The sequence below is a fragment of the Buteo buteo genome, chromosome 9, assembly GCF_964188355.1.
Source record: "Buteo buteo chromosome 9, bButBut1.hap1.1, whole genome shotgun sequence".
Lineage (NCBI taxonomy): Eukaryota > Metazoa > Chordata > Aves > Accipitriformes > Accipitridae > Buteo > Buteo buteo.
In genome coordinates this window covers 40,176,604-40,201,287 of record NC_134179.1, presented here as the reverse complement: position 1 = coordinate 40,201,287, position 24,684 = coordinate 40,176,604, and the positions used below count along the sequence as shown (strand labels likewise).

The window sequence follows — 24,684 nt, the reverse complement described above, 5'->3', positions numbered from 1 at the left end:
TGCTGCAGGACCAGAGGCAGAGGTAACAATTTTCGGACAAGCTCATCTTCAATGCAAACCGTCGCAGCTAATGATATGGGCTGTGCTTTGGTTTCCTGCACTGCTGCCTTTTCATTTCCAGATTTGTTCCATGCCCATTCCCCAAAGAAGGCTTCTTCTGAGCAGCGGGATGAAAGGCCCAGGATTTCTCGGGCAGGAATGCAGCAGTGCAGGCAGAAGACACAGCTCAAGTGCTGGACAGGTCCAGAGCAGACAAGTGACATCAGCCTGGCTCACCCTGTTGGGGCTGTTTGAAGTGTCATTCTCAGGAAGCAGCTCCAGCAATGCTCAGCTGGATGTCATGGGCTCCCGTGCATGAGGACGTGCCATGTCCTGGTCTTTCCTTCCCTCCTCAGCTCAACCTGGTGGTCCATTCTTGTTCTTGCCTCCCCAGGTGTGTGCATTGTGCTCCTAGGTTTTGACCCCCTCCTGCCTAACACTGCCCAGTCCCCAGGGGTCCTCAGCACGGTCCATGGTTCATGGTGTTCTTGTGTGTGTTCTTGTCTTGCGTGTACTTGTAAGCAACCAGGTTTGTGTGGATGCACGTGGAAGCACCTATATGTGTATAATCCCAAGCTGGGGGGCATGAGCCCATGTCTGTGTGTCCTTGTGTGTCCCTCATCACAAGGGAATATGCTGCTCATGGCAGGGACACTCTCCACTGCTCTCTCCAAGAGCACCGCAGAGCAGCAGGTTCCCAGGGTCAGAAGGAGCCTGAGTGCAGCTGAGTGGTGATGGCACCAGACTGCTAGAGAACTGTCCAGGCAAGAGGCACTGAAATGCAGCCAGTGTCTCCTGAGCCCTCCTTTCCCTGCCCCTCCAAAGCTCACGCTCCACTGCTGCTCATTTCAGGCCCCAACAAGGATGGTTTCACACCAGTTCTGATCCACAGTTTAATTCAGTGGAAACGATACTGGGAATACCTCAGCATGGCTGGCAGTCTTCCCTGCTTGTCTTTCCAGTCCAGGACACGGCGGGTCTCCCCAGTGCAAGATGGCTCAAAAGGATGGGGATTGCTTTCTGGGGAAGGAGAAGCTGAGGAATCCTGCTGACCTTGCGCTGGCCATCCCTGAGTGGATCTGCTTCCAGTGCAGGGTCAGTGGTGCCTGGGGCCGTGCACAACCTCTCTCATGTCCGTGTCAAGGCCAAATGTACTTGTGCAGTTCATTGGCCTGGTGCTCTGTCAGGCAGGGACTGAGACCTGGGATCAAACAAGTACTGAATGAAAGGAACACGGATCCTGATCTCACTGTGCTGTGAGTGGAAGGCCAGACCCTGTGGCCTGCACAGGAAAGGCAAAGAACTGGTGACTGCTTGGGACTTCAGCCCACAAGGACCTTCCTGCCCCACATTGGAATCTCAGTCTGAGAGCCCAGCAACTGCCCCTGGGAGGGAAGGGGCATTGGATTCGAGACCGCATCCCCCAAAGCCAGCTGCTGTCCCACAGGGGTGTCCAGAACAGACCCTCTTTCTGACAAGGGCCGTGCACAGCGGGTAAATTTTCTGAGCCCATCTCCCTGCCTGAATGGCTGTCAGCCTGAGGCCAGGACCATCTTGGACTCAGTGCAGTCAAGTGCAGTACTTTCCCCCTTCCCTTTAGTGACCTCGGTGAGATCAGTGCCAGGCAGCTCTGCTGGGAGAGCTCAGCCAGGGCTGATTCCCCTCCTCGTGGGTCTGCTTTTGAGCTGAGGCTCTACTGCATCTGAGCGCCAGACTCATTGCTTCCTCATCAGGTAACAGGCACTGTGGAAAAAGGGAAGGGCAGGGGAGGTGTGTACCTAGAGTTTAGCAAGACCTTTGACAGCCTCTCCCATACTTCCTTGATGACCAAATTGCAGACGCATGGGTTCAGTTAGAGGATGACAAGGTGGGTGGGAAAATGGCTGTCACTGCCAGGCTCCGAGAGTTGTGACCATGGTGCAAAGCCCAGCTGGCCAACACTTATGGATGGGCTGTAGTAGTCGGGATCAGTAGCAGGACCAATACTCTTTAACGTTGTCAGGAATGTCATGAGTGGGAACTCCCAGCAAGTCTGCGGATAACACCCAGCAAGGGGAATGGGCCGTAACTGTCAGACACGGCTCCTGTTTAGAGGACCCGGACAGGCTGGAGAAATGGGCTGACTGGAACTTCATGAAGGCCAGACAGAGCAAGGGCAAGATTTTGCATCTGAGGGAGAAACCAGCCTAGGCAGTCATGCAGGCTGGGAAGTGTTCAAGGCTGGACTGAACGTGACCCCGAGCAATCTGATCTAACGGGATCTGTTCCGAGCAGAGGGGTGATCCGTATGACCTCTGCAGGTCCCTTCCGACCTGCGTTCTGACTCAGTGATTCCCCCTCTCCCCTGCCCTGAGCCCTGCACTGCCATGGGCACATGTGTCCTCCGAGCCCCTTGGCCACAGCACAACTTTCAGGCCCTGTGCCGCGAGTGCAGAGAGGCAGCTGAAGGGAGGGAGGCTCTCAGCCTCCTCCCTGCCATCCGCAGGAAACCAGTGGCTGCTGCTGGCAGCCCCTGAGCTCGGAGACAGCTCTGGGAAGCTGGTCCATCTCCCGGGTCAGGGCCCTGCTGCTGTGCCAGGCTGCTGCTGTGCCCGGCTGCTGCTGTGCCCGGCTGCTGCTGTGCCAGGCTGCTGCTGTGCCCGGCTGCTGCTGTGCCAGGCTGCTGCTGGCGCTGCGCAGGCTGCTTCTTGCTGGGGAGGTGTCCTTGCCGGAGGAGCGGGAGAGGGCATTGCCCAGGAGACAAAGCGGTGCCCGTGCAGAGCCCCTGCGCCCTCGCAGCCCGGGCGAGACCCCGAGCGGCGCCGGCGCAGGGCTCAGCCCCGGGGCGGAGCTGGCGGAGGCGGCGGAGAGGAGGCGCCGCGGCCGGAGCAGAGAGCCGGGGCTGGCGGGGGGCAGCGAGGCGCGGGCGGCGGAGCGGCGGGATGCGGCGGTGCCGGGGCGCGGCGCTGGCGGCGCTGGCCGCGGTGCTCCTGGGTGCGCGGGGCTGGCGGCGGTGGACGGGGCCGGGGGCTGTGCCCGGGCTGTTCCTCTCCTTCTTCAGCGTGTCTTTCCCCCTCCCTGCCTCTCTGTCTTCCCTCGTTCCCCTTCTTCTGAATTCGACCCTTCATCCTTCGCTGCAACACACCCAACTCTCCTGTCTCCTCTCTCTCTCGCCATCCATCCATCCATCCGTCCATCCCTGCACCCGACTTTCATTCTAACTCTGCATGCATCAATTTCACATTCCCTCCCAGACCTCTCCCCTTGCTCCACACACCTACCCCAGGACCACTCTCCATCCCTGTTGATGGGCACATGTCGCCATCCGTTCCAGTCCAGCTCTGTCTCACTGCCACTGTTCCTGACTGTTTCTCTGGGAAAAGAGCCACCAGAGCTGAGCGATCTTTGGTGATCTTTGGTCTTTCCTTCTCCTTTCTCGCCAGTGGCTGTGGCCAGAGCCCAGGTGCAGCAGGAGGCGTCGGCGGAGACCACCGAGGGCACCAGCATCAGCATCAACTGCTCACACCCCAACATGCAGAGCGGCGACTCCATCCACTGGTACCGTCAGCTCCCGGGCCAAGGCCCCGCATTCCTCGCGCTTGTTTACAAAGACTCCAAAGAGCTGTCGGACCCGCCGGGGCGGCTGTCGGTGGCGGCAGACCGCCGGTCCAGCGCCCTGTGGCTCGCCCGGCCCCGGCGCGGGGACGCGGCCGTGTATTACTGCGGCCTGAGAGACACGGGGAGAGGAGCCGGGGCTGCGGCCGGGCACGAACCGCCGCGGGCGGGGCCGGGCCTGCGGGGCGGGGCGGGGGGGGACAGCCCCGGGCGGGGCCGCCAGGGGGCGCTGCCGCTCCGCCCGCCGGCGCCGCCTCGCCCCGCCCGGCTCCTCCCGGCCCCGCCCACGGCCCCGGGGCGCTTCCCCTGCCGTCAGGCGTTGTCATCAGCATCAGCAGTGGCACGGGTATCAAGTATCGCCATCGCAATCGGCATCCAGATTCTTATAGAATTATAGAATCATTTAGGTTGGAAAAGACCTTCAAGATCATCGAGTCCAACCATTAACCATGCCCACTAAACCATGTCCTGAAGTACCCTGTCCACTTGATTTTTGAATATCTCCAGGGATGGTGACTCAACCCCCTCCCTGGGCAGCACATTCTTCCAAGCTTCTCCATTGTTTCCCACCACGGGATCTCTTCCGGTCCTCGGAAGCCATCCTGCAGAGTCAGGAGTTTGAGCCCAACACAGACACGAGACAATGACGTAGAGGTGACTGAAACCCTCAGGCTTTCTCCATAGGTCCCAGACCATGAGGCTGTTGTAGCGGATTTGGCTCCACACCAAATGCAGAGCCTTTTGGTGTGCAGGTGAAGTCCCAGAGATGGGATGAAAGCTTGGACACACCTAGTGTCCGAGACACATTGGGGGTTCAAGGGGTGCCAAGGTCATGTCTCAGAGGCAGTCAGAAAGAGAATTGCTATGTTTCCCAAGGGGGTCGAAGGTCTGGGTTTTGCTGAAGCTGAAAGCTGTCCACTGACCAGAAAGGTTTCTGTACAGCTGGTCCCCAGGGAAGCCTGCATGGCTCCAGTAGCTCACTCAGCTGTTCCAGGTCCATGCTCCCAGGCTGCAGAAGCAGAGAGGAAAACCTGGTTTCTGCAAGGGCAGAGGCCCCTGTCCTGAACTGGCAAAGGACGCCTTCTCCAGGCATTCCTTGGATGGGCTTCCAACAGGCCAGGTTGCATGCTTGCCTCAGTGGTGGTGTCTGGGAGCCCAGGGCAGCACAAGCAGCTGTGCCCTTGTAGGAAATCAGACCAACTGCACTCTGAGATGTCTTTTTAAAAGGGTAGCCAGCCAGGGAAGTGATCCTTCTCCTCTGTCACTCATGAGACCATGCCTGGGGTCTTTTTATTTCTCACTTTTTTTTGACCCGGAAAATTCTCAAGTATTCTCAAGTACTGGAATGCACTCTTCACAGCTATTTTACAGGCTCTGGCCTTGGAAATTTTCCAGGCATGACAGGCACAGCCCTGAGCAGCCTGATCTAATGAGACCTGCTCTGAGCAGGGACTTGGAGGGGGTGACCTGCAGAGGACCTCTCCAACCTAAATTGTGCTATGGTAAGAGTAAAAATAGTGTGGCTACAAGGCTTTGTTAAAGGCTACAAGGAAGGAGAGGTCAAATGCAGATCCTACTTGTTTTGAGGAAACCGAGAACGGAAGGGTTATGGTCAAGTGAAAGGACTGTTTATTTGCATTTGAGTGGGGTTTTTTTTCCCCAACTAGCTTTTCAGAAGCTGGTTTATGAGCTTTATGAGATGGGATGGGCAGTGTGGCTGGAAATGTCGTTTGCTGGTTCCTGAGATATCTTCTCCTGAATAGAGGGAGAAAGTCCACGGTGCCTGGAGGGGCTGAGTGGGACAGTTGGTGTCTGCAGGGTTTGGGGTTGTTGACCATTGTGTTTGTGAGAGCTGCAGCCTTGGGGTGTGCTGAGAGGAGCTTGGGGCACCATACAGGAGCCAGGAGAGGCCAACTCAACCGTGGTCTTGAGGTTGGTGAAACAGGAGGCACGAGGCATCAAGGAAAGAGAGACTCCCAAGATGTTGCACAGGAGGATGTGCCAGTGAGCTTGGTCACCAGGTGCATGTCTATGCCCCCTTAACTCCTCACCTTGGAAAAGCAAAGGTGGTGTCTGCAGGAGCAGCACGTGTCACTGCTGGAGGAGGGAGGACCACAGCATGGGCAATTCAAGCGTGCTAAGGAGAAGCATTTTGTCTTCCCTGTTTCATTCTTTGTTGCCCTTGCCGAGTCATTTCCGGCAGCTGTGCTCTCTCAGGGCTCTTGGTGGGGACGTGTGGCTTTTCTGAGTCTCTCTCACACATGCAGGAGGATTGGTCTCAGCATGCACCTCGGGTATCTCATCCTCGCTGCTTTCCTGAGGCAACCACTAGGTAAGCACTGCCTTTGACTGGAGGCACTACAGGCTCTTCCCTGGAGCCTCCACCTTGCTGTTCCCACCCATGGGGATCTTGCTGCAGAGCAAGACACAGGGAGCTTTCTCCTCTGGCACTTTGCATCCCCTCTTGTTTTGCATCTTGGAGCCTTTCCCTGCACAGCTGCTGACCCTTGCTTTCTTCCAGGCACCATGGGGCAGACCACCGTCACCCAGCAAGAAGGACAAGTCACAGTCAAGGAGAGAGACACCTTCCAGACCACCTGCACCTACCAGGTCACCAGCTTTGATGCATTGCTTTGGTACCAGCAGAGGAAAGGCCAAGCCCCACAGCTTATCTCATATCAGGCAGCAGCTGGCCCCAGGCGGAGTGGCCGTCTCACCACTGTGCTGAACACCACGGGGAAAAACAGCCTTCTCCGGCTGGAGGAAGTCGAGGTCTCTGACGCTGCCTTGTACCTCTGTGCTGTGCAAGACACCCTGGTGCAGGAAGCTTCCTTGGCTGTGCAACAAGCCAGGGGAGAGAGGGCATTGGTTTGTGTGAGGCTGAGCTTGGGGGAAGGGGCTCTCAGCTCTCCCCTGGCAGTGATGCTTGCCCTGTACACCCAGAGCTCTGCAGGTCAAAATCTTCTTCCAGGAGAGGACAGTGTCAGTGGCTTGAGAGGAGGAAGAAGGTGTTGAATGAGTCTCAGGTTCCCTCGTTTTCACCGCGGGTTATGTGGTTATTCTGCCCGTGGCTTTGGAGAAGTGATGGGCAATGTAGGAGGTTGGGACCGCTTGTGCAATGGTTCCCTGCTGCTCTTCACTTTCTGGTTTTGTCTACTGCACGTTGCTTCTTCAGGTATTCCTGCAAACCTGTTCCTTAGAGTATCTGCTCCGGGATGTGTCCCTCAGGGGTCAGAGTTCAAAGTAAGATGAAAAATGTAACTAACGTGCCACAGAACAACGCTCCTTCCAGGAATTACATGCTTACAACAATTTTGGAAAATACTCAGAACTACTCTGTGGCTCCTCCACTTGCTACATGCCTACTTGCTGTGATCCAGAGGACCTGCTGTCCCCCAGTGCACTCTACAGGTCCTTGGAGGCCTCCTCATGCCCTGCCTCGTGGGCTTTCCCCAGCCTCGCCTCGTTTCTTCATCAGTGGGACCAGGCTGTACAAGTCTGTACAAGAGCACAAAGGGGGAAGAGACCCCCAGGCAGAGGTGGGCAAGAGGCCATGCCAGGAGAAGAGCCACGTTTGAGGATAGCCGCTTCTTGCTTGGCAGAAGGCCAGGCACCACAGAGCAGCCATGGGGGCTTGGGCACTGGCTGCTGTCCTTGGGCTCCCTGTCCGGTGGGAGCTGGGGCTGTGTGAGAAGCATGAGGACCCTGGTGTGTGGCCTGTGTAACTGCTGGGCTGTGCAGGGCACTGTTTGGAGAGTGGAGGGTGTAGAGGGTGTGTAGGTACAATTTCCTTCCACACAGGTTGTCAGCTGTTGACCTCTCAGAGCCTCCAGCACCACCGGGCTCCTCACTGGGGGATAGCAGTGCTTGGGCTCCCCATCTGCAGGACCTGCTCTGAGGCCAAGGGGCCATACCTGAGCAGAGATGCCAGAAGGCAGGGCCTGATCTCCACTGGCTGTGGAGGAGCTGAGTATGTCTTCCTCAGCTTCAAGAGGCAGTGACTGCAAGGGACCCATTGCCCTGTCTCCCACCCTCCCCTTCCTCTGGAAATGATGAAAAGTTCACTTGCGTCCTCACCTTCTCCCCCCACAACCAAAGGCAATGCCTTTCGTCCTTGGCACCACGAGACAATGTCCACCAAGAAAAGGATTACGTGGAGGCAGAGGCTGTGATGCAGAAAGCTTTAATAACTCTGAAGAGGGAAGGGAGTTCAATTCTAGAGGAGGCTGCCCGTGCAGGGAGAGCAATAGCAGCTGCTGAAAGTCTGCGCCCATTGCCCATGGTGGAGATCCTGCAGGACATCCGTTTGCTTGCACCGCAGAGAGAGTGGGGTCAGCAGATGCCCCAGGTTGGGTCTGGGGATCTTACGGCCCAGAAGAACAAAAGAAGACAAGAAAGAGATCAGAGGTAGTGGAAGGCAGGGGATTTAGACTTTGGCCATGATTTCAGAGGGCCTCCGCTGCCCTCCTTTGGAAGGGCAGCACTGGATGTTCAGCCTCTCTGAAATGAGTGGCCAGGAGCTCCGTCCTCACTTCAGCATCAGCTGCTGGTTTTGGGGTGGTCCTTGTCCGGGCTGTCACCAGCGGCTTTAGCAGGGGGGGCACCTTCTGCCACAGTAGCGGCTGGTGATGCAGGAGAGGTCACAGCACCCAGAGTTGATGGGCACCCCGTCACAGCTGAGGATGCTGCCAACGGCAGCGGAGGTGGAGGAGCCCACAACGGTGTTCTGCGGGAAGGAGCTGAGGATGGGGCCGGGCAGGGTCACCACCACGGGAGAGGGCTGGATGACAACGGTGGAGTTCTGGCACTGCCTGACACAGGGCTCATTGCAGCTGTTGGCCAGCGGAGTTGGGCCACAGGGCTGGCAGGGCTGGCACTGGTTGTAGCAGGACATATCTCAGGTCCAGAAGTTTAGCTGGGAGAGAGGGCAGAGAGGAATCACAGCATGGGTACATGCGAGAAGCCGTCTGCCATGAGTCCACCAGCAAAGTCAAAGGCACCTGCTGAGCTGGGAGGTAGAAGCTGGGCAGTGATGCTAAAGGGTTTCTGAGCCCTATCCAGACACGGTACTGCCGAGTGTCACCAGGCCCAAAGGAGCTGCTGACTACCTCTTAAAAGAAGAGCCTTCTCAGCCAAGTCCCAGACACTCTCTGAGTGAGACCTTCACCTTTCTTCCCCCTCCCATGACAAGCAGCACCATGACCCAGCATAGGGTTGAGGAGCATGCAACTGCAGGAGCAGAAAGTAACATGAGGAAAGGCCTACAGACTCACCTGGTTCCCAAGGAGAAGGACGTGAGAGAGGTGGATGAGAGAGCAAGGAGCTGCGCTGGTTTTATGGTGGCCCTGACCTGCCCCAGGCCCAGAGGGAGCTTCTACGGAAGTGACAATTTTCTAAGGTGCTCATGAAGAACGGAAAACATGCCAGCTAATGACATGGACTGGGTGGTTGTTTTCCCGGATGACACCTTTTCATTTCCTGGCTTATGCCGTACCCATGCCCTCATGGAGGCTTCTTCTGAGTGCTGGGATTGAGAGGCCCCAGGATTTGCAGGACAGGAATGCGGCGTTGCTGGCAGAAGACTCAGTTCAGGTGCCAGATAGGTGCAGTGCAGGCAAATGATGTTGGCCTGGGGCACGCTGGTGGGGTTGCCTGTGGCCACGTTGACAGGAATGGCCCAGCTGCTCCCAGCCCTGCAATCCCTGGCTGGTCACCCCAGGGCTTCCCTGTGTGAGGACGTGCCGTGTCTTTCCTTTTCCCTCCCTCCCTCCTTCCCGACTTGCTCCAATGTTCACTTGTGGTCAGCTTCCCAGGCAGGTGGGCTGCACTGCTGGGTTTCAACCCTCTTCCTCCTAAACCTGCCCTCTGGAGAAATTTGTTGACCTCTTTTGGCATCTTACTGTCAGGGGATTCCAGGGATCACAAGGGCCCTTAATGCAAATTGTTTTTCTGAGCATGCTGGGGCCGTGAACACATCTTCCACAAGGGTAGAAGATGACCACCTGGAAGGCACTTCTCGGTTACTGCAGCCCCCCCCAGGGCAAGAGGCGGTTGAACACAATGAGGTTGTTTCCCTGCAGAGGCTGCCTGCTGCACTCCCAGGTCCTGAAGGAGCATTTGAGAGTCCATTTTGGTCCCCACTCAGAAATGCAGCAGGAGCTGAAGGAGGCAGAAGTTCGCCCCATGGCTTCCATGCAGCATGTCAGGCACTCACCCTAACCCTAACCCTCTGGGTGATCTTCTAAAATAGTAGTTTAACCTTAAACAAGAGCTGAACCACATTCAGGATTATGCTAGTTCCTAGCAATAGGACCATACTGGTCTCAATATCCCAGGGGTTTTCAAATTTTCCCAAGTTCTCAAACACCATTTTAACTAGACTGGGGAAGAAAGGTGTCTCACCCATAGATGGGCTCTCTGAGGAGGAAGGGTGAATGGTGTAAGTGTTAATAGCTTCCCACAGAAGGCTCCCAAAGTATAGAGGTGACAACAATGCTGAGTGCAAACACCGGATTAGTCCCACAACCGATAATTTTATCATACCATAAGCCAGTATTACACAATACATCAAAGCGAAAACCTTAAACGAATGATAAGCGGCAGCACAGGGACTACATACAGCAAGTGAGGTGATGCATAAGAGAACTCTAAAAACAAGTGCCACAACTCTAAGAACTCATAAATCAACATAGTGACCAGCGGCTATTAGACCAATGTAATAAACGCTTGTAAGAAATTAATTTTAACAAGTGCTGGTTAGGGTTGTCATTATCTCAACCCTTTGAGCCCCACATTAGGCACCAAAAGGACTGCCGTGGTTTAACCTCAGCCGGCAACTAAGCACCAGGCAGCCGCTCACTCACTTCCCCCCCACCCCAGTGGGATGGGGGAGGAAACCGGGAGAAGAAGTAAAACTCCTGGGTTGAGACAAGAACAGAATAGTACAGAAAGGAGGAAACATACTTTGAGTAGCTGTCGTCATGGGGAAAGATCTATCTTCATATTTTTCAAAACACATCAGCATCTGATCATTTTGTACTAGATTGTTGGAATACAGTTTTAAAATCTGTTTAAAAGGTAATCTGTTGTTACACTGATGTAGAAAAAAGACACTGTGATATCCACACGTGTCCTGTGTTTGGCTGGAACAGAGTTAATTTTCACTAGAAGCTAGGAGGGGACACAGCAAGGATAGGTGGCCCGAATTAGACAAGAGGATATTCGGTACCATATGATGTCATGCTCAGTATATAAACTGGGGGAGTTGGCCAGGGGGAGGGGGGATTCTGGGCTCAGGAACGGACAGGGCCTGGGGTTCCAGGTGGTGAGCAATTGCATTGTGCATCACTTGCTTCGTATATTCTTCTATTAGTATTATTGGTTTTATTATTTCTTCTCTCCTTGTGTTGTCCTATTAAACTGTCCTTCTCTCAGCCCACAAGGTTTTTATCTTTTTCTTCCAAACCTCTTCTGCATCCCACCAGGGGGGAGGAGTGAGCAAGTGGCCATGTGATGCTGAGTTGCTGGCTGTGCCTAAACCACGACAGCAGTCCATGGAGAGGTATACTGCAGTTGCTTCCTCTGCAAAGCACTATCCATAGCATCGTGTTTTAAAAAGGCTGTGATGCCTTCAGGAAAGAGAGCACTCTTTGGAGGGTGCGCACATGAGTCAAAAAACTCTGTGTGGTGCTGATGTGCCAAGAGAAGTGCTAGCCGGTGCTCTCCAGGCTGGTTATGAGGATGTGTATTCACCACCACTCTCACGGGTCTTGGATAAACATGGGCCCGAGGGAGACAGTTGCTCGGGTAAACACCTAGAAATGTTTGCCTGGTCTACGGCTCTGCTGAGAACAAACAAAAGAGCTTGGTCCACCTCAGATTTCTGTCTGAGACAGGAGATAATTCTACCCCCAAAGCATCTACCGATCATTGCCGTAATTTAGGCAAGGGATGTGTAGGAGGTCTCAATCCCAGGCTCAGACCTGGAGCTGGGTCTCAGAGCAAGGCCAGACTCAAGAGAGGACAAGGTGAAGGCTCCAGCCAGCGACTGCCGTGGACTATCTAGGAGCCTGGCCAGGCCAGGAGGATAACAGTAGCCCAGGCCAGACACAGGCACAGATAGGGCAGAGCTGGGGCAGGCCTGCGCTAGGCCAGAGCTCACATAGGGACCGTGGGCCAGGAACCGAGCCAGAGCTGGGACCCATGGTTGCACTGGGTCTAGGTAGGCTTGGTCCTGATGCTCATTGTCCCTGAGTTACCACCTGACTCAGCACTGCCTCCCACAGAACCCAGCCTGGGGAGAGCTGCCCCCAGTCCTCACCCCACGTAGGAATCACTCTGTCCCCTGTGCTGGTCCTGTGGTGTTGGTGGTGTGTGAGGTCTGTGTGAGGGCAAACCCCCACACCACAGGGTCCCAGGGTCTGCAGCTGTGGGAAGGCATTTGCATCGGCACCGGCACCCTCGCACTCCCACCGGGACGCAGACAGACATCCCCCGCCACAGCGGGGAGGAATCGCGACCGGAGCGGTGGCGGTGGCCGGCGGTGCCGGGAAGGAGCGATTGCAGCCGCCGGCCCCGCTGGCTCCCGGCGAGGAGCAGCGCCTTTCTGCTCTGCCCAGGGAGGCGGGCAGCAGAGGTCCTCCTGCCCACGGGCAGCCGGGCTGCCCTCGGTCCTTGTGCTCGAACCGGGCATTGCTGCGGATCAACGGGCAGGGCCTGGGATCTCTTTCCTGTAGAATTCGCTACATATCAAGGTGCCACGCTTAGATCACTGGGCGGCCTGGACCAGGGAAAGAGACAGATAACACACACAGTGTGAGCGCCAACTTCCGCCTTTTATTGCGCTGTTAATTCCTTTTATACTAACAAGGGGAGGTGGGGCTACACGTACATCACAAGGCTGCGACTGACCCTCTAACTTTCCGTGCCATCGCGAGATCTTCCGAACGCCAAACCCTACATCTCTCCCCTCCCCATGACGAGTTGGCTTCTATTGTTATGAACAATTCCACACAAAGAAATAACGATATAAAGTGCCATGAGTAGAAACATATCTCTACAACTACTTTAAAACACTCTATCTTAAACACCCGTAAATGCCCCATTTACCCTGCAGAGCAAAGAGCTCCTTTATAGAAAGTCACACAAGAGGTAGATTGAAAGTTAAGACTTGGAAAGAGTTACTTCTATTACTCTATAAGGCTTATCGTTGGTGCGCTGATGTTAAGGCTTAATGTCCGAGGCACCTAGATTCCTGGCCGCGAGTTCCGACAGTCGGATCCCATAAAGGCACGTATTGATGGACTCTGAGAGGGATGTCATCCGGATACCCAAGGTGTCACAAGCCAGGACAGGATGACAGCAATCTGTAAGAAAACTCAAACACTACGAGGTTAAGGCAGGACGAATCATACGACTAGGAACCCATTTCAGGACCCCTTCAGGTGTCTGTACACAGGCATACCCTCGCCCGCGCTATGTTTAATCAAAGTATGCTTAACACACTTTTTACCTAAAGCAAGTACTACATACAAGTACTGGCTGTATCAATAAGTGGATTCCGCACTGACTCACAGCATTCTGTAAGTTCTCAAGGACTTTCCAGTGAAACGCCTCTCTCCCTCTCTTTTTTTTTTTTTTTTTTTACTCCCCTCCAATGCCTCTGTAAGGTGTCCTGTCCCTCCCTTGCCTGTCTCTGTGGCGCGCTTCTCGATGGCCGCCGTATCGCACTATCCATCCTCTCCTCATCAGAATAACCGGAGTCTATAGCTGCTGGTACCGCGCGCCAGTTTCGGAAGGGCCCAGCCGAGGGATTAACCCGTTCCAGCACAGGAGCGGCAGATGGCGCAGTTGATGGCACAGCAGGAATAGGCTCAACAGGGCCAGGCCCCACAGGCAACGGCTCGGCCGCCACAGGCAAAGGCCTGGCCCGCACAGGCAAAGGCCCAGCCGCCGCAGGCAAAGGCCTGGCCCGCACAGGCAAAGGCCCAGCCGCCGCAGGCAAAGGCCCGGCCGCCGCAGGCAAAGGCCGAGCCGCCGCAGGCACTGGCACAGCCTGCACAGGCACTGGCTCGGCCGCCACAGGCAAAGGCTCGGCCGCCGCAGGCAAAGGCCCGGCCTGCACAGGCAAAGGCCCAGCCGCCACAGGCACTGGCTCGGCGGCCACAGGCAAAGGCACAGCCTGCACAGGCACTGGCTCGGCCGCCGCAGGCAAAGGCTCCACCGCCGCAGGCTAAGGCCCAGCCGCCGCAGGCTAAGGCCCAGCCACCACAGGCAAAGGCCCGGCCGCCGCAGGCAAAGGCCTGGCCCACACAGGCAAAGGCCCGGCCGCCGCAGGCAAAGGCCCGGCCGCCGCAGGCAAAGGCCGAGCCGCCGCAGGCACTGGCACAGCCTGCACAGGCACTGGCTCGGCCGCCACAGGCAAAGGCTCGGCCGCCGCAGGCAAAGGCCCGGCCTGCACAGGCAAAGGCCCAGCCGCCACAGGCACTGGCTCGGCCGCCACAGGCAAAGGCTCCGCCGCCGCAGGCTAAGGCCCAGCCTGCGCAGGCAAAGGCTCAGCAGGCAAAGGCTCAACCTGCATAGGCTCGGCAGGCAAAAACTCAGCCTGCTCTCCCGACAAAGGCGCCTGGTTTCCCTCGCTGGGGGGTGGTTCCCCCTCTACTACAGTTTTTAACCCTCTCAGCTTCCTGAGCTCCCCCTCCGGGGGCGTTCTTTCCTCCCATTCCTTCACCTGACGGTATAAATCCCCCTTAACATCCCCGCCGGGAACCCAGTCCAGGAGGCATTCCCGCAACTCCTTCAGAAGATCCTGCCGTAACTCCTCCCATGCACGCCGCAGAGAGGGTCCGTCCAGTCTCGCAGGTACCGTCTCCACCGGAAAAACCCCCAGCTCCGCTGCACCCTCTGAGTCCACGCTATCAGTCAGAGAGGAACCGCTCCGCGAGCCCCGCTCCACAACCACCCACTCCATCTGATCTTGAACCACCGTCCCTGGGGGCACTGTCCCCCGTTGTTTTCGAACCGGCGCTTGACTGAATCAACATATCCCGAACCACCCCCCAATTTGGGGGACTAAAGACTTCTGTGGGAGAACTCATCCCTCCCCGGCGCAGCACCCATTGGATGCATTCGCCCGTGGGGCCCCTCCTAATCGTTCCGCGGGCACCCACCTCATTAGCCAACTCTTTCAACCCCCTAATCACTTGCACAAGTTCCATCGTCGCCACGGCAACCGATCACGTAGCGTTCGGTACATATCAAGGTGCCAGGCTTAGATCACTGGGCGGCCCGGACCAGGGAAAGAGACAGATAACACACACAGTGTGAGCGCCAACTTCCGCCTTTTATTGCGCAGTTAATTCCTTTCATACTAACAAGGGGAGGTGGGGTTACAGGTACATCACAAGGCTGCGACTGACCCTCTAACTTTCCGTGCCATCGCGAGATCTTCCGAACGCCAAACCCTACACTTTCCGACCACGAACATCACCAGGTCCTGTTGGAACAGAAAGAACTAACTGATAGTGCCAATACAAGCCGTTTCTTTGCAAACCACAACCAGATGTGGTCTCTTGCTGTTAACTTTGTAAACAGGCTCAGACATATAATTACAAACTCAATCCCCCAGCTCCACAGGCCGCTTCTCTCATGCTCCTACTGGTGTTGGAAAGGCATCCTGTAGAGCCAGCAGTTCTACCTCAGCGCCAACACGAGAAGGAGATACTGGTTGTCACAGACACCTTCAAGTGTATCACACAGTGGCTAGTGTTTGGGACATAGGGCTTGTTGCACAGGAGTCCCCTGAACCTCGGGTTGAGAGCCTTTGGTGTTGAAGCAAAGTGCAGGAGATAGGAGAGGAGCTCGAGCTGGGCACTTGTTGAAAGACACATCTGAGACTCAAGTTCAAACCTCAGGAGTGAGCCACAAAGAGGTCTGCTAAGTTGCCCTATGGGGCTGAAGGTCTGAGGTGAGTGGGAGCTGGAAAGAGGCCTGTGGCCATGGGGTCCTGGGCCCAGCCAGTCCCCAGTGAGGCCTGCGTGGCTGTAGAAGCTGTGAAAGTGCATATTCACAGGCTTCAGAGGCAGGGAGGAAAGGTTCCGCCCTCTTCCCTGCCTCAGCTGGGGACTGTTGTGGCAGCTATGGTTGTATTACAAGGGGACTCCTGGCAGGTTTGCAGTCATTGGAGAGCAGAGGGCAGCCCACCGTCCTTCTGCCATGGCCTCGACTGAAAGACAGGACCCTGAAGGCCTTGTGGGAGCGGGGTTGTGAATGGGGGCTGCTACACTATCACCTGCTTCCTGCAGTCCCTGCCAACCGTGTGAGCATAGGGCCCTGGGTGCAAGTGGCAGAGGAGCCCTGCTCCAGGCAGCAGACATCAGAAGACAAGAAAATCAAGTAGCCCTTTTGCTTGCCTGGCTATTGGGGTTCTGGGGCCCAGGGTGGGACAAGCAGCTGGAGATTGTGGGTAATGTGGGTAGGTGAAGGGACACAGAGGGAGTGCCTGTACAGCAGAGAGCTGTGTTGCCACATCCTCCCCCTGCCAGAGTGCGGGAGTGCGTCTGTCCCTGTGCGGCTGGTTTCTGCAGCAGATGCTCTTTACCGAGACGTTTCTCTTCAGGTTCCTCCTCTATGGCCAGAGGCAAAGGGAGGGAGTGTGCGACACCTGGGCCCAGGCACTTCAGTGTGTGCCTGGTCCTTTCTCCATGTGTGCCTGGTCCTTTCTCCATGCAGACAGTCCCAGGGACAGGGTGGATGTGGGTGGGTGCAGGGGTGCCTTCTCCATCTCCTGCAGAGCTGGGTGCAGGTCTGTGCAGCTGGCTAGGTGGTTGATGTCAGGACACTTTCACAAAGGATGCCTGTCCCTCTGATTGACAGGATTTAAACCATGAGTCTGTTATATCTCCAGAGAGCCTTCTTGTGGCAGAGGTTAGAGGACAGACCCAAAGAGGCCTGCCTGGAGCAGCAGGGAGAGAGTTTTGCTCCACCCTCTGGGCTGTGGCTTGGAGGCCTCTCTGATCTGGCAGAGGCAGAAGAGGTGAAGCTGCAAGCATTGGGTCCCTCCTGCTGACAGGTCCCTGGGCACCCCATGAAGGGAGAGTGTGACATAGTCCTGCTTTTCCTGGCAGCACTGGTGGGACTGGCAGACTTTGGTGAGATGTGACTTTCAGGCTGGGGAGAATGAGGCAAGACTTTATGCAGTTGGTGGTGGAAGTGGGGAGACGTGAGTCCTGTTTGCCTGGGGGATCTGGGAGTGTTTCTGTAGGCAGAGCAGGGGCTGCAGGTGGGTACAGCAAATAACGTGGGAGATGTCATGAGTAATGGGCATCAGAGGAGGAATAAGACCTCGCCTTAAACTTGCAGCTACTGAGCATTCTTGAACGTGCTGCTAATACACATGAAGCCTGAAAGAGGGAAAGATGCTAGGGAATGGAGCAGTGTGGTGTATAGGAGCTTCTCTCCTAGACATACTGGATAAAATGCTACTAATCTCTGTAGGGTTGGTCATAAACCTTGTGGGACAGGGAAGGCTAACTCAATGCAAGAAGAGCTGAAATGCCTTACAAGGTCAACAGAAGAGCAGAGGATGCGGTGTGTCATATGGAGGAACTGTTCTAGCAAGAAGATAGCAAGAAGATATGGTCAGAGGTGGGAGAGGAACAGTTCATGTCCTCTGCTGCTGAAGGAGAGGCCAGCAGTTAGCATAGATCAGAGGCAGATATGGGTAGAACCAGTGGACTGAAAGACCAGTGAGTATTGCTGAAAAGCAGGATGGTCTGGGGGGTGAGTAGTGGCAAGAACCTGCAGAAAGAAGTGTGCAGGGACAAACAGCTCAGCGTTTCAGAGACTAGGAAAAGTGAGCTGGAAAGTGGGGAGAGTGAGCAAGCTGATGAAGTGATAGATGGACAGGTAGACAAGCAAGCAAAGCTGAAAGCCCTGTCTGGATTTACAGGTCATGCCCAAAAGGACTCTGTGCTCCAGTTTCCAGCAGAAATTACCATCCAGGCAGGGGGGAGCACAGCTCTGCACTGCAATTTCTCCACCAGCTCCGCCAATCCCATCATCTACTGGTACCAGCAGCGCCAGTCCCAGTCCCCTCAGATGCTGCTGCGGGTCAACAAATGGAAATCTCGTGAGGATTCAGGGAGATTCTCCTCTACACTGACTGTGGAGACCTCCCAGGTGCTTCTGAATGTGCGGGATGCCGAGCTCCAGGACAGCGCTGCCTATTTCTGTGCACTGAGCACACACTGGTGCCCACAGCTTGCAGCACTGCACAGAAACGTGGGGGGTGCTCTGAGGAGCAGTTCCCTCCCTGCCACTGCTTGTCTGTAGCTCTGAGCTCAGCCTGCACAGCCGCAGCACCTGGGGACTGTGGTGAGGCTGGGCTTCTGCCTCCCCAGCCTGTACTGCTGTGAAGTATATGTCACCATGACTTTGACAGCTGCATCTAGAACCAGGGTCTTTGATGATGAAAAGAGTCCAGGAAACCTGACTTGGGGCAGAGTCATTGGAGGCTGCACCGTAAACAAGCCAAGCCAGGCTTGTAAATGCCCTCTGCTTAAAATGGCTGGTACACAGCAGTGAGGGCTCAGGGCAAGTAACCTATCAGCTCGTTGTCCTGTTCCCTTTCCCTGTGCCTCCGCTGATGGCCATAGCTGGAGAACGAAGCTTGTGGTAGGAGGCACAACTGCTCTTATGGTTTTGCCGTTAGGCCATAGTAGCCCAAGAAGGGAAGAGCCCTTCCTTGCCCCGCATCTGGGCATCAGCAAGTGAAAAAGACCCATCAGCCAGGTGCTGGACAAGATTCTCTGTTCAAACCCTTCCCACCCTCATCCACTGCCAGAGAGTGGTCCCACCCTTTTTCATGTCTTTTCTCCTTCTCAGGGAAATCGCCAGGGCTCAGATGGGAAGGAACCCCTATGTCCATGAGTCCATGCTGGCTTCTCTGCCCAACAGCTGGCAATCACTTCTCAGTGAACTTCTTTCCACCCATAGGCAACAGGAATGGTTCTGGGGACCTATTCTCAGGCAATCCCACCCCAGCACTGCATGTGGAAGCTCAGCTGGAGGGTACTGGCTTTCCAGCTGGATCCCACCCTATGAAGTGGAGACTGTTGCTCATGAAGTATCATCCAGTTCACCTGAGAAAGCCTAAAGTACTTGGTTGTTGACCTACTGCTGTTCCAGAATGGCCTGCCTCTGGCAAGTGGCATGGGTCTGCTCTGCCAGCCCTGTTGGAGGCTTTGCATGCCCCTGTTCATCTCAGAGGGCATTGTCTCAGACAGCGTTGATGAGGAATGGACATCAGCCCTCAGTGTCCTGCACTCCACTGTGTCTAGGGTGCCTTGGACATTTCAGGTCCTGCTTTTGGCTGCTCTCCAGGGCTGCAGAGGGCTTCAACAATCCAGAGACACAATTCTTCCCCCAAAAGCAACATCATCCCTAAAGCAGGGTTGACAAGCAGCAATGGCTACCTGAGGACAGATCCAGGCTCAGGCTCTTTCTCCAGCCTCAGTGGATTTCCCAGGGTTTTCCCAAATGCCACTGAGAAAGAGAGCACAGCTGAGAAGGGTGGGCATCAGCCTGTCCTTGGGTACTGGTGCCTGGGCCTGGCTGCAGGTCTAAGAGCCAAGTGGCCAAGGAGAGGTCAATACGGGAGGTTGGTGAGTCGCCTCCAGAAGCACCATTGCTTCCAGAAGGGAGGAGAAGACGTTCAGAAGACATTCCAGACTCCATCACCTCCCTTGGAGAGCTCTACACTCAGGTGAATTCAGTCCCACACTGTTCATAAAGGTGTATCTGCCATGTTGGTGCCTCCTCCTTATGAAGTGGTCACATGGACTGCCTTCACTGTCAGTTTGCAGAACAAAGAGCTTTGAGAATGTGATTCTGAAACAAAAACCGTAGGAAGGGGAAAAGCAAGTGCCCTTTGGAAGTGCTAATGTCCTCCCAATAAGGGTAAGGAGACACTTGCTACCCAGCCTTTCACAGCTCTGCAGATTTGGGTCTTTGCCGATCATGTTAAAGTGTTTCCACAGCAAAGCCCAAAATGGGTGGAACGATGGACTGTTAAAAACTGATGTGGGGTTTTAGATGTGGAAATACCCTGACACACCTAGCTTGAAGCACAGCAGTTTCCATATTTTTAATAAAAAATACATTCAGATACAGAAGAGAGAAAAGGAGGGGAATGTAAATTTTGCTGTCAGTCTTATGCTAGGAATAATGACTATAGGTAGAGAACCTAGACATTGCCAAATTTTATCTTGAACCAGAGTATGATTTGATGAAACAGCCACAAGAATGGGGCATAGATACATCTAGAAAACATCAGACTAAACAGAGAAATACATGTCTATTTCCTAAAGCAGTAAGCCAGCTGCTGGGACTTCTTTAGGGGATTCACATGAATCCCTGACAAAATGAAGCACTTTGCTAAGTGGAAGACAAACCTGTGGGAGGACCACTCCTCCAGCTCTGTTGGAGAACCATTTCTGGACGGGATTTGTGACCCTTTCCAAGCACTGGTCTTTAGAGCACTGTGAGGCTGTTGTGGTTTAACCCCAGCCAGCAACTAAGCACCACACAGCCACCCACTTACTCCCCCCTGGTAGGACAGAGGAAAGAATCAGAAGGATAAAAGTGACAAAACTTGTGGGTTGAGATAAAGACAGTTTAATAACTAAAGCAAAAGTCACGTGCGCAAGCAAAGCAAAACGCGAGGACTTCATTCACTACTTCACATTGGCAGGCAGGTTGAACACCTCCAGGAAAAGCAGGGCTCCAGGAAAGCAGGGCTCCATCACCCTTAAGTGTTACTTGGGAAGACAAATGCCATAACTCTGAACATTCCCCCCACTTCATTCTTCTTCCCCCAGCTTTATATGCTGATAATGACATCATATGGTATGGAATATCCCTTTGGTCAGTTGGGGTCAGCTGTACCAACTGTGTCCCCTCCCAACTTCTTGTGCACACCCAGGCTACTCCCTGGTGGAGCACTGTGAGAGACAGAAAAGGCCTTGACTGTGTAAGCGCTGCTTAGCAGTAACAAAAACATCCCTGTATTATCAACACTGTTTTCAGCACAAATCCAAACATAGCTCTATACCAGCTGCTATGACAAAAATTAACTCTATCCCAGAAAAAAACAGTACAGAGGCATTTTGAATTAACTCAGGAATGAACAGAGGGAGGTGGGAGCATAAGAAGTGAGGCTCAGCCCATCCTAAGATGGCTGTAAGGTGAGTGAGATCAGCTCAATGGGGAATTGGTGGCTTCTCACTACCTGTGATGCTCAGGTGCACTTCACTTTTTCTGAAAAGCCCACCCCATAGCTTGCCTCACTTCTTTGTTCCTGAGTGTGTAAATGAAGGGGTTCAACAAAGGAGTTACAACAGTGTTAAAGGTATTCACGAATTTGTTCAGATCCAGGGATTTCTGGGCTGATGGTTTGACATACAGGTACATGGTAGAGCCATACCAGATTGTGACAACACTGAGATGGGCAGAGCAAGTGGAAAAGGCCTTTTTTCGGCCATGGGCTGGCTGGATCCTCAGGATGGAAGAGATGATGTATATGTAGGAGACCAGGGTGACCACACAGGAGGCCACCACAACAATTATGGAGACAAGGAAGGTTGCCAGCTCCACATGCCATGTGTCACTGCAGGAGAGGGCAAGGCAGGAATCTATATCGCAGAGGAAATGATTGATGACATCTGGCCCACAGAACGTCAGCCTGGATGTCAGAAAGGCCAGCAATGAGACAACCAGAAAGCCTCCCAGGCAGGAGCTGAGCGCTAGCCGAGCAGAGAGGCCACTGTTCATGAGGGAGCTGTATCTCAAGGGGTAGCATATGGCTAAGTAGCGGTCATAGGCCATGACAGACAGGAGAAAACACTCAGTGGAGCCTAGGGAGAGAAGAAAAAACAACTGGAGGATGCAGACTCTGAAGGAGATGGTCTGGCTAGTCCCCAGCACGACTCCTATGGCTTTGGGAACAATGCCCGTAGTGTACCAGATCTCTAGAAAGGAGAGATTACAGAGGAAGAAGTACATTGGGGTCCATAGGTTGCTGTTCATCCACACCAGAGCTATGATGCATGCATTGCCTATTACTGTCAGGGAATACGTCAGTGCAAATACCACCACAAGGGAGACCCGAGAATGCCACGTGCCTGGGAAGCCAAGAAGGATGAATTCTTCCACACCTGTCCCATTTGCCATGTCCTCCCAAGTGTGGAGGTTCATCTGCAAAGAGAGGAATGTTTCTGTGAGCTTGCATGCCTGTGCTGGTCCTTCAGATGCTACTTCAGATACTACTAGATGCACTAGTAGTGAAACAAAACCACCATCCCTGCAACAGTAGTTGGTGCAGAGCATGGGAAAATGGCATCTACCCTAAGTTAAAATTGTCAGGGAAATCCTTTGCTGCAGAAACACATTTGAACAACTAGAACTGACCCTGAAGGTCAGGCCTACACCATCAAATGAAAGCGGAGAATTATTTATCAGATCAAGCGCAGGCATCTCCTTTAGAACATGGTGAATGCAATTGCTTCCCTGAGATGAAAATCCCATTTAGGAAACTCAATGGCAGGATGAGGGTCTCCAGCTACGTGAAAGGCTGTTGTAGAGGAAGGGAATGACATTACCTGCACTCTTCAAGGCAGGCAATACTGACTTGTGATTTCAGCCAATGAGACTGAGGGATGAGAAAACTGTCATGACAATGTGGTACTGGAAGAGAGTTTCTCACCTCTTCTAGGTGAGTTTATCACAAGAAATTTTGGACTGAGATGGCAGTGACACAGGGCAGCAGGCTAGTATGACAGTCATTACTCAAGGACTCATGGTCTTGTGTAGGTGCTTTCTTCCAAGTCTCAGCACAGGAAGCTTTTCAAATACCTCCATTTCCTCCACTGATGTCTGCTTCTCAGAATAGCTACTAGGGGTAGGATTCACCTCCGTAACTTTGCCATCTCAGAGTCAGGGGAAGGGCTTCTGCTGACGAAGCTGAAAGATCTACAGCGAAATACTCCTATCTCACCTCCTCAGCTTACACCCTTCTTTCTCCATGGACAGAGAAAAGGCACGAGGGAGACATGGCTTAGCTTGTCTTATATGCATGGCTAAAAGCCCTTTAGAAGTGCCAGGTTGTCTCTGAGGACTAAGGCAGGAGTCTAGCAAGCAGCTTAGATGAATAAGTCGGACATCTCAACTTGGGCAGACGTATCCATGCCTCAGTGGTTGAAGGCAAAATCCTCTTAGGTGAATCCCCACCAAGGCAGTTCTGCTGAGAAACCAGCTGAATTGCTGGATATAATCTATGCCCTCCCTGCAGACAAGGGAGGATTCTTGATCAGTTCTCTAGGGCAGAAATGATCTCATTCTTAGGTGAATGTCTAAGACAGATGGAGCTGAACCACCATCTGAAGGATCCCTTTCTCTCCTCTCTTCCTCCTTAGCAATACATACCAGAAATCTCATGTGGCTAAAGAGCAGAGGAAACCCCCTAAACCCAGCTCTCCTTAAATGTGCAAAGCATTGGAAGTCTATGCTAGAGCTCTTGGGCAGGCTTCACTCACCAATTCAGCCAATGGAAATGATCCAAAAGACATCTCTACATGCACCATCCTGCAGTTGAAGCCATGAAGCCATGGTCTCCTTCACTGAGGGAGAACATTGGAAAGAGGCTGATTTATTGGAGGAGCTCTGGATGCAGTGATGTCACAAGTGTGGATGAACAGCTCTCCCCTTGCCAATGCACTTCAAGCTGTACACTATTGCCTGACGTTATTTCCTCTCCATTTACCTAGCAGGTATTGACAGCTTGGGCTCCCGATTTTCTTTCCCCCTCACAGCCACCACTGTACTTCCACAAAGGGGATCCTCGTGTGCACACACACAGCGTAAAGTCTCTCCAATTCAGCTCCATATAGTGAGAGCATACATCAGAGAGTCACCAGCATCATTAGCATAAGAACATCCCCACACCCACCTCATTAACACACTGAAGCTCAAATTGGCCACACCTAGGAGACAAGTTTCTGTTTTCCTTCTGTGTGCCACAGGGAGTTTGATCTCTGGGGGATCTCATGGGCTTGTCAGAGGTGGATAATGCTCTCTCTTCACACAGGCCAATTAAAGAACAGCAATGCAATTCTCTAAAGTTGCTGTCAGGCTGGGTGTTTGCCTCCTGCCTGCAGCTGTGGTATGTGAACCTTGTCAGGAACTCAGTGCTCTCTTGTGTAGCCATTTGCTGACACGCAGGAGGTGTCTGAAATAGCTATGCCCAAGAGACTGGAAGTGTCAAGTATTTGGTGCTGGATAGTAATGTGGTCTTGAAACCTCCAGGGTGGGGACATAACTAAAGGCAACTATGGACACATGAATACAGAGGGAGTAAGGTAAGGGATTCACCTACCTCATTTCAGAGCCTCTAACTGCAGTTAAGGCCTAAGTCTTCAGTCTTCATTGAAGTAAAGATCTAAGTAAGATCTAAGCACAAAGTCAAGAGGTGAGCAGGGGAAAATTGATCTCCCCTGCCTCCAGAGCAGGTGTCTCCAGGTAAGCTTCTCATCTTTGCTCCATTCATTGTCATTTTCCAAATGTTCTGCTAGTTTTTCAGGATTCTGCACTTGTTCAAGGGTGAACTTCCAAAACACTGGAGGTGTTTTGCAACAACACCCTAGGCATTTGCCCATACTACCCCACGCACCCTGCCACTCATAATTATCCAGCCTCGGGGCAGACCTCTGGGTGATCTTCTAAAATAGTTGTTTAACCTTAAACAAGAGCTGAACCACATTCAGGAATACGCTAGTTCCTAGCAATAGGACCATACTGGTCTCAACATCCCAAGGGTTTTCAAATTTTCCCAAGTTCTCAAATGCCATTGTAACTAGACTGGGGAAGAAAGGTGTCTCACCCATAGACTGGCTCTCTGAGGAGGAAGGGTGAATGGTGTAAGTATTAATAGCTTCCCACAGATGGCTCCCAAATGTCCTTGTGTTACCATCAGCCCTCTCTCCCACACAACCCAGCCTG

At 53.8% G+C, this 24,684-nt stretch overlaps 1 protein-coding gene and 1 pseudogene across 1 annotated transcript; both read right to left on the bottom strand.

The window, feature by feature from the left end:
- Positions 1-8,221: 8,221 nt before the first annotated feature.
- Positions 8,222-8,527, bottom strand: LOC142034890 (feather keratin Cos2-3). Its single transcript, XM_075036710.1, has one exon. It carries the CDS (start codon positions 8,525-8,527, stop codon positions 8,222-8,224), a length of 306 nt encoding a protein of 101 aa, XP_074892811.1.
- A 12,413-nt stretch (positions 8,528-20,940) lies between these two features.
- Positions 20,941-23,320, bottom strand: LOC142035007 (olfactory receptor 6F1-like; annotated as a pseudogene).
- Between the last annotated feature and the right edge of the window lie 1,364 nt (positions 23,321-24,684).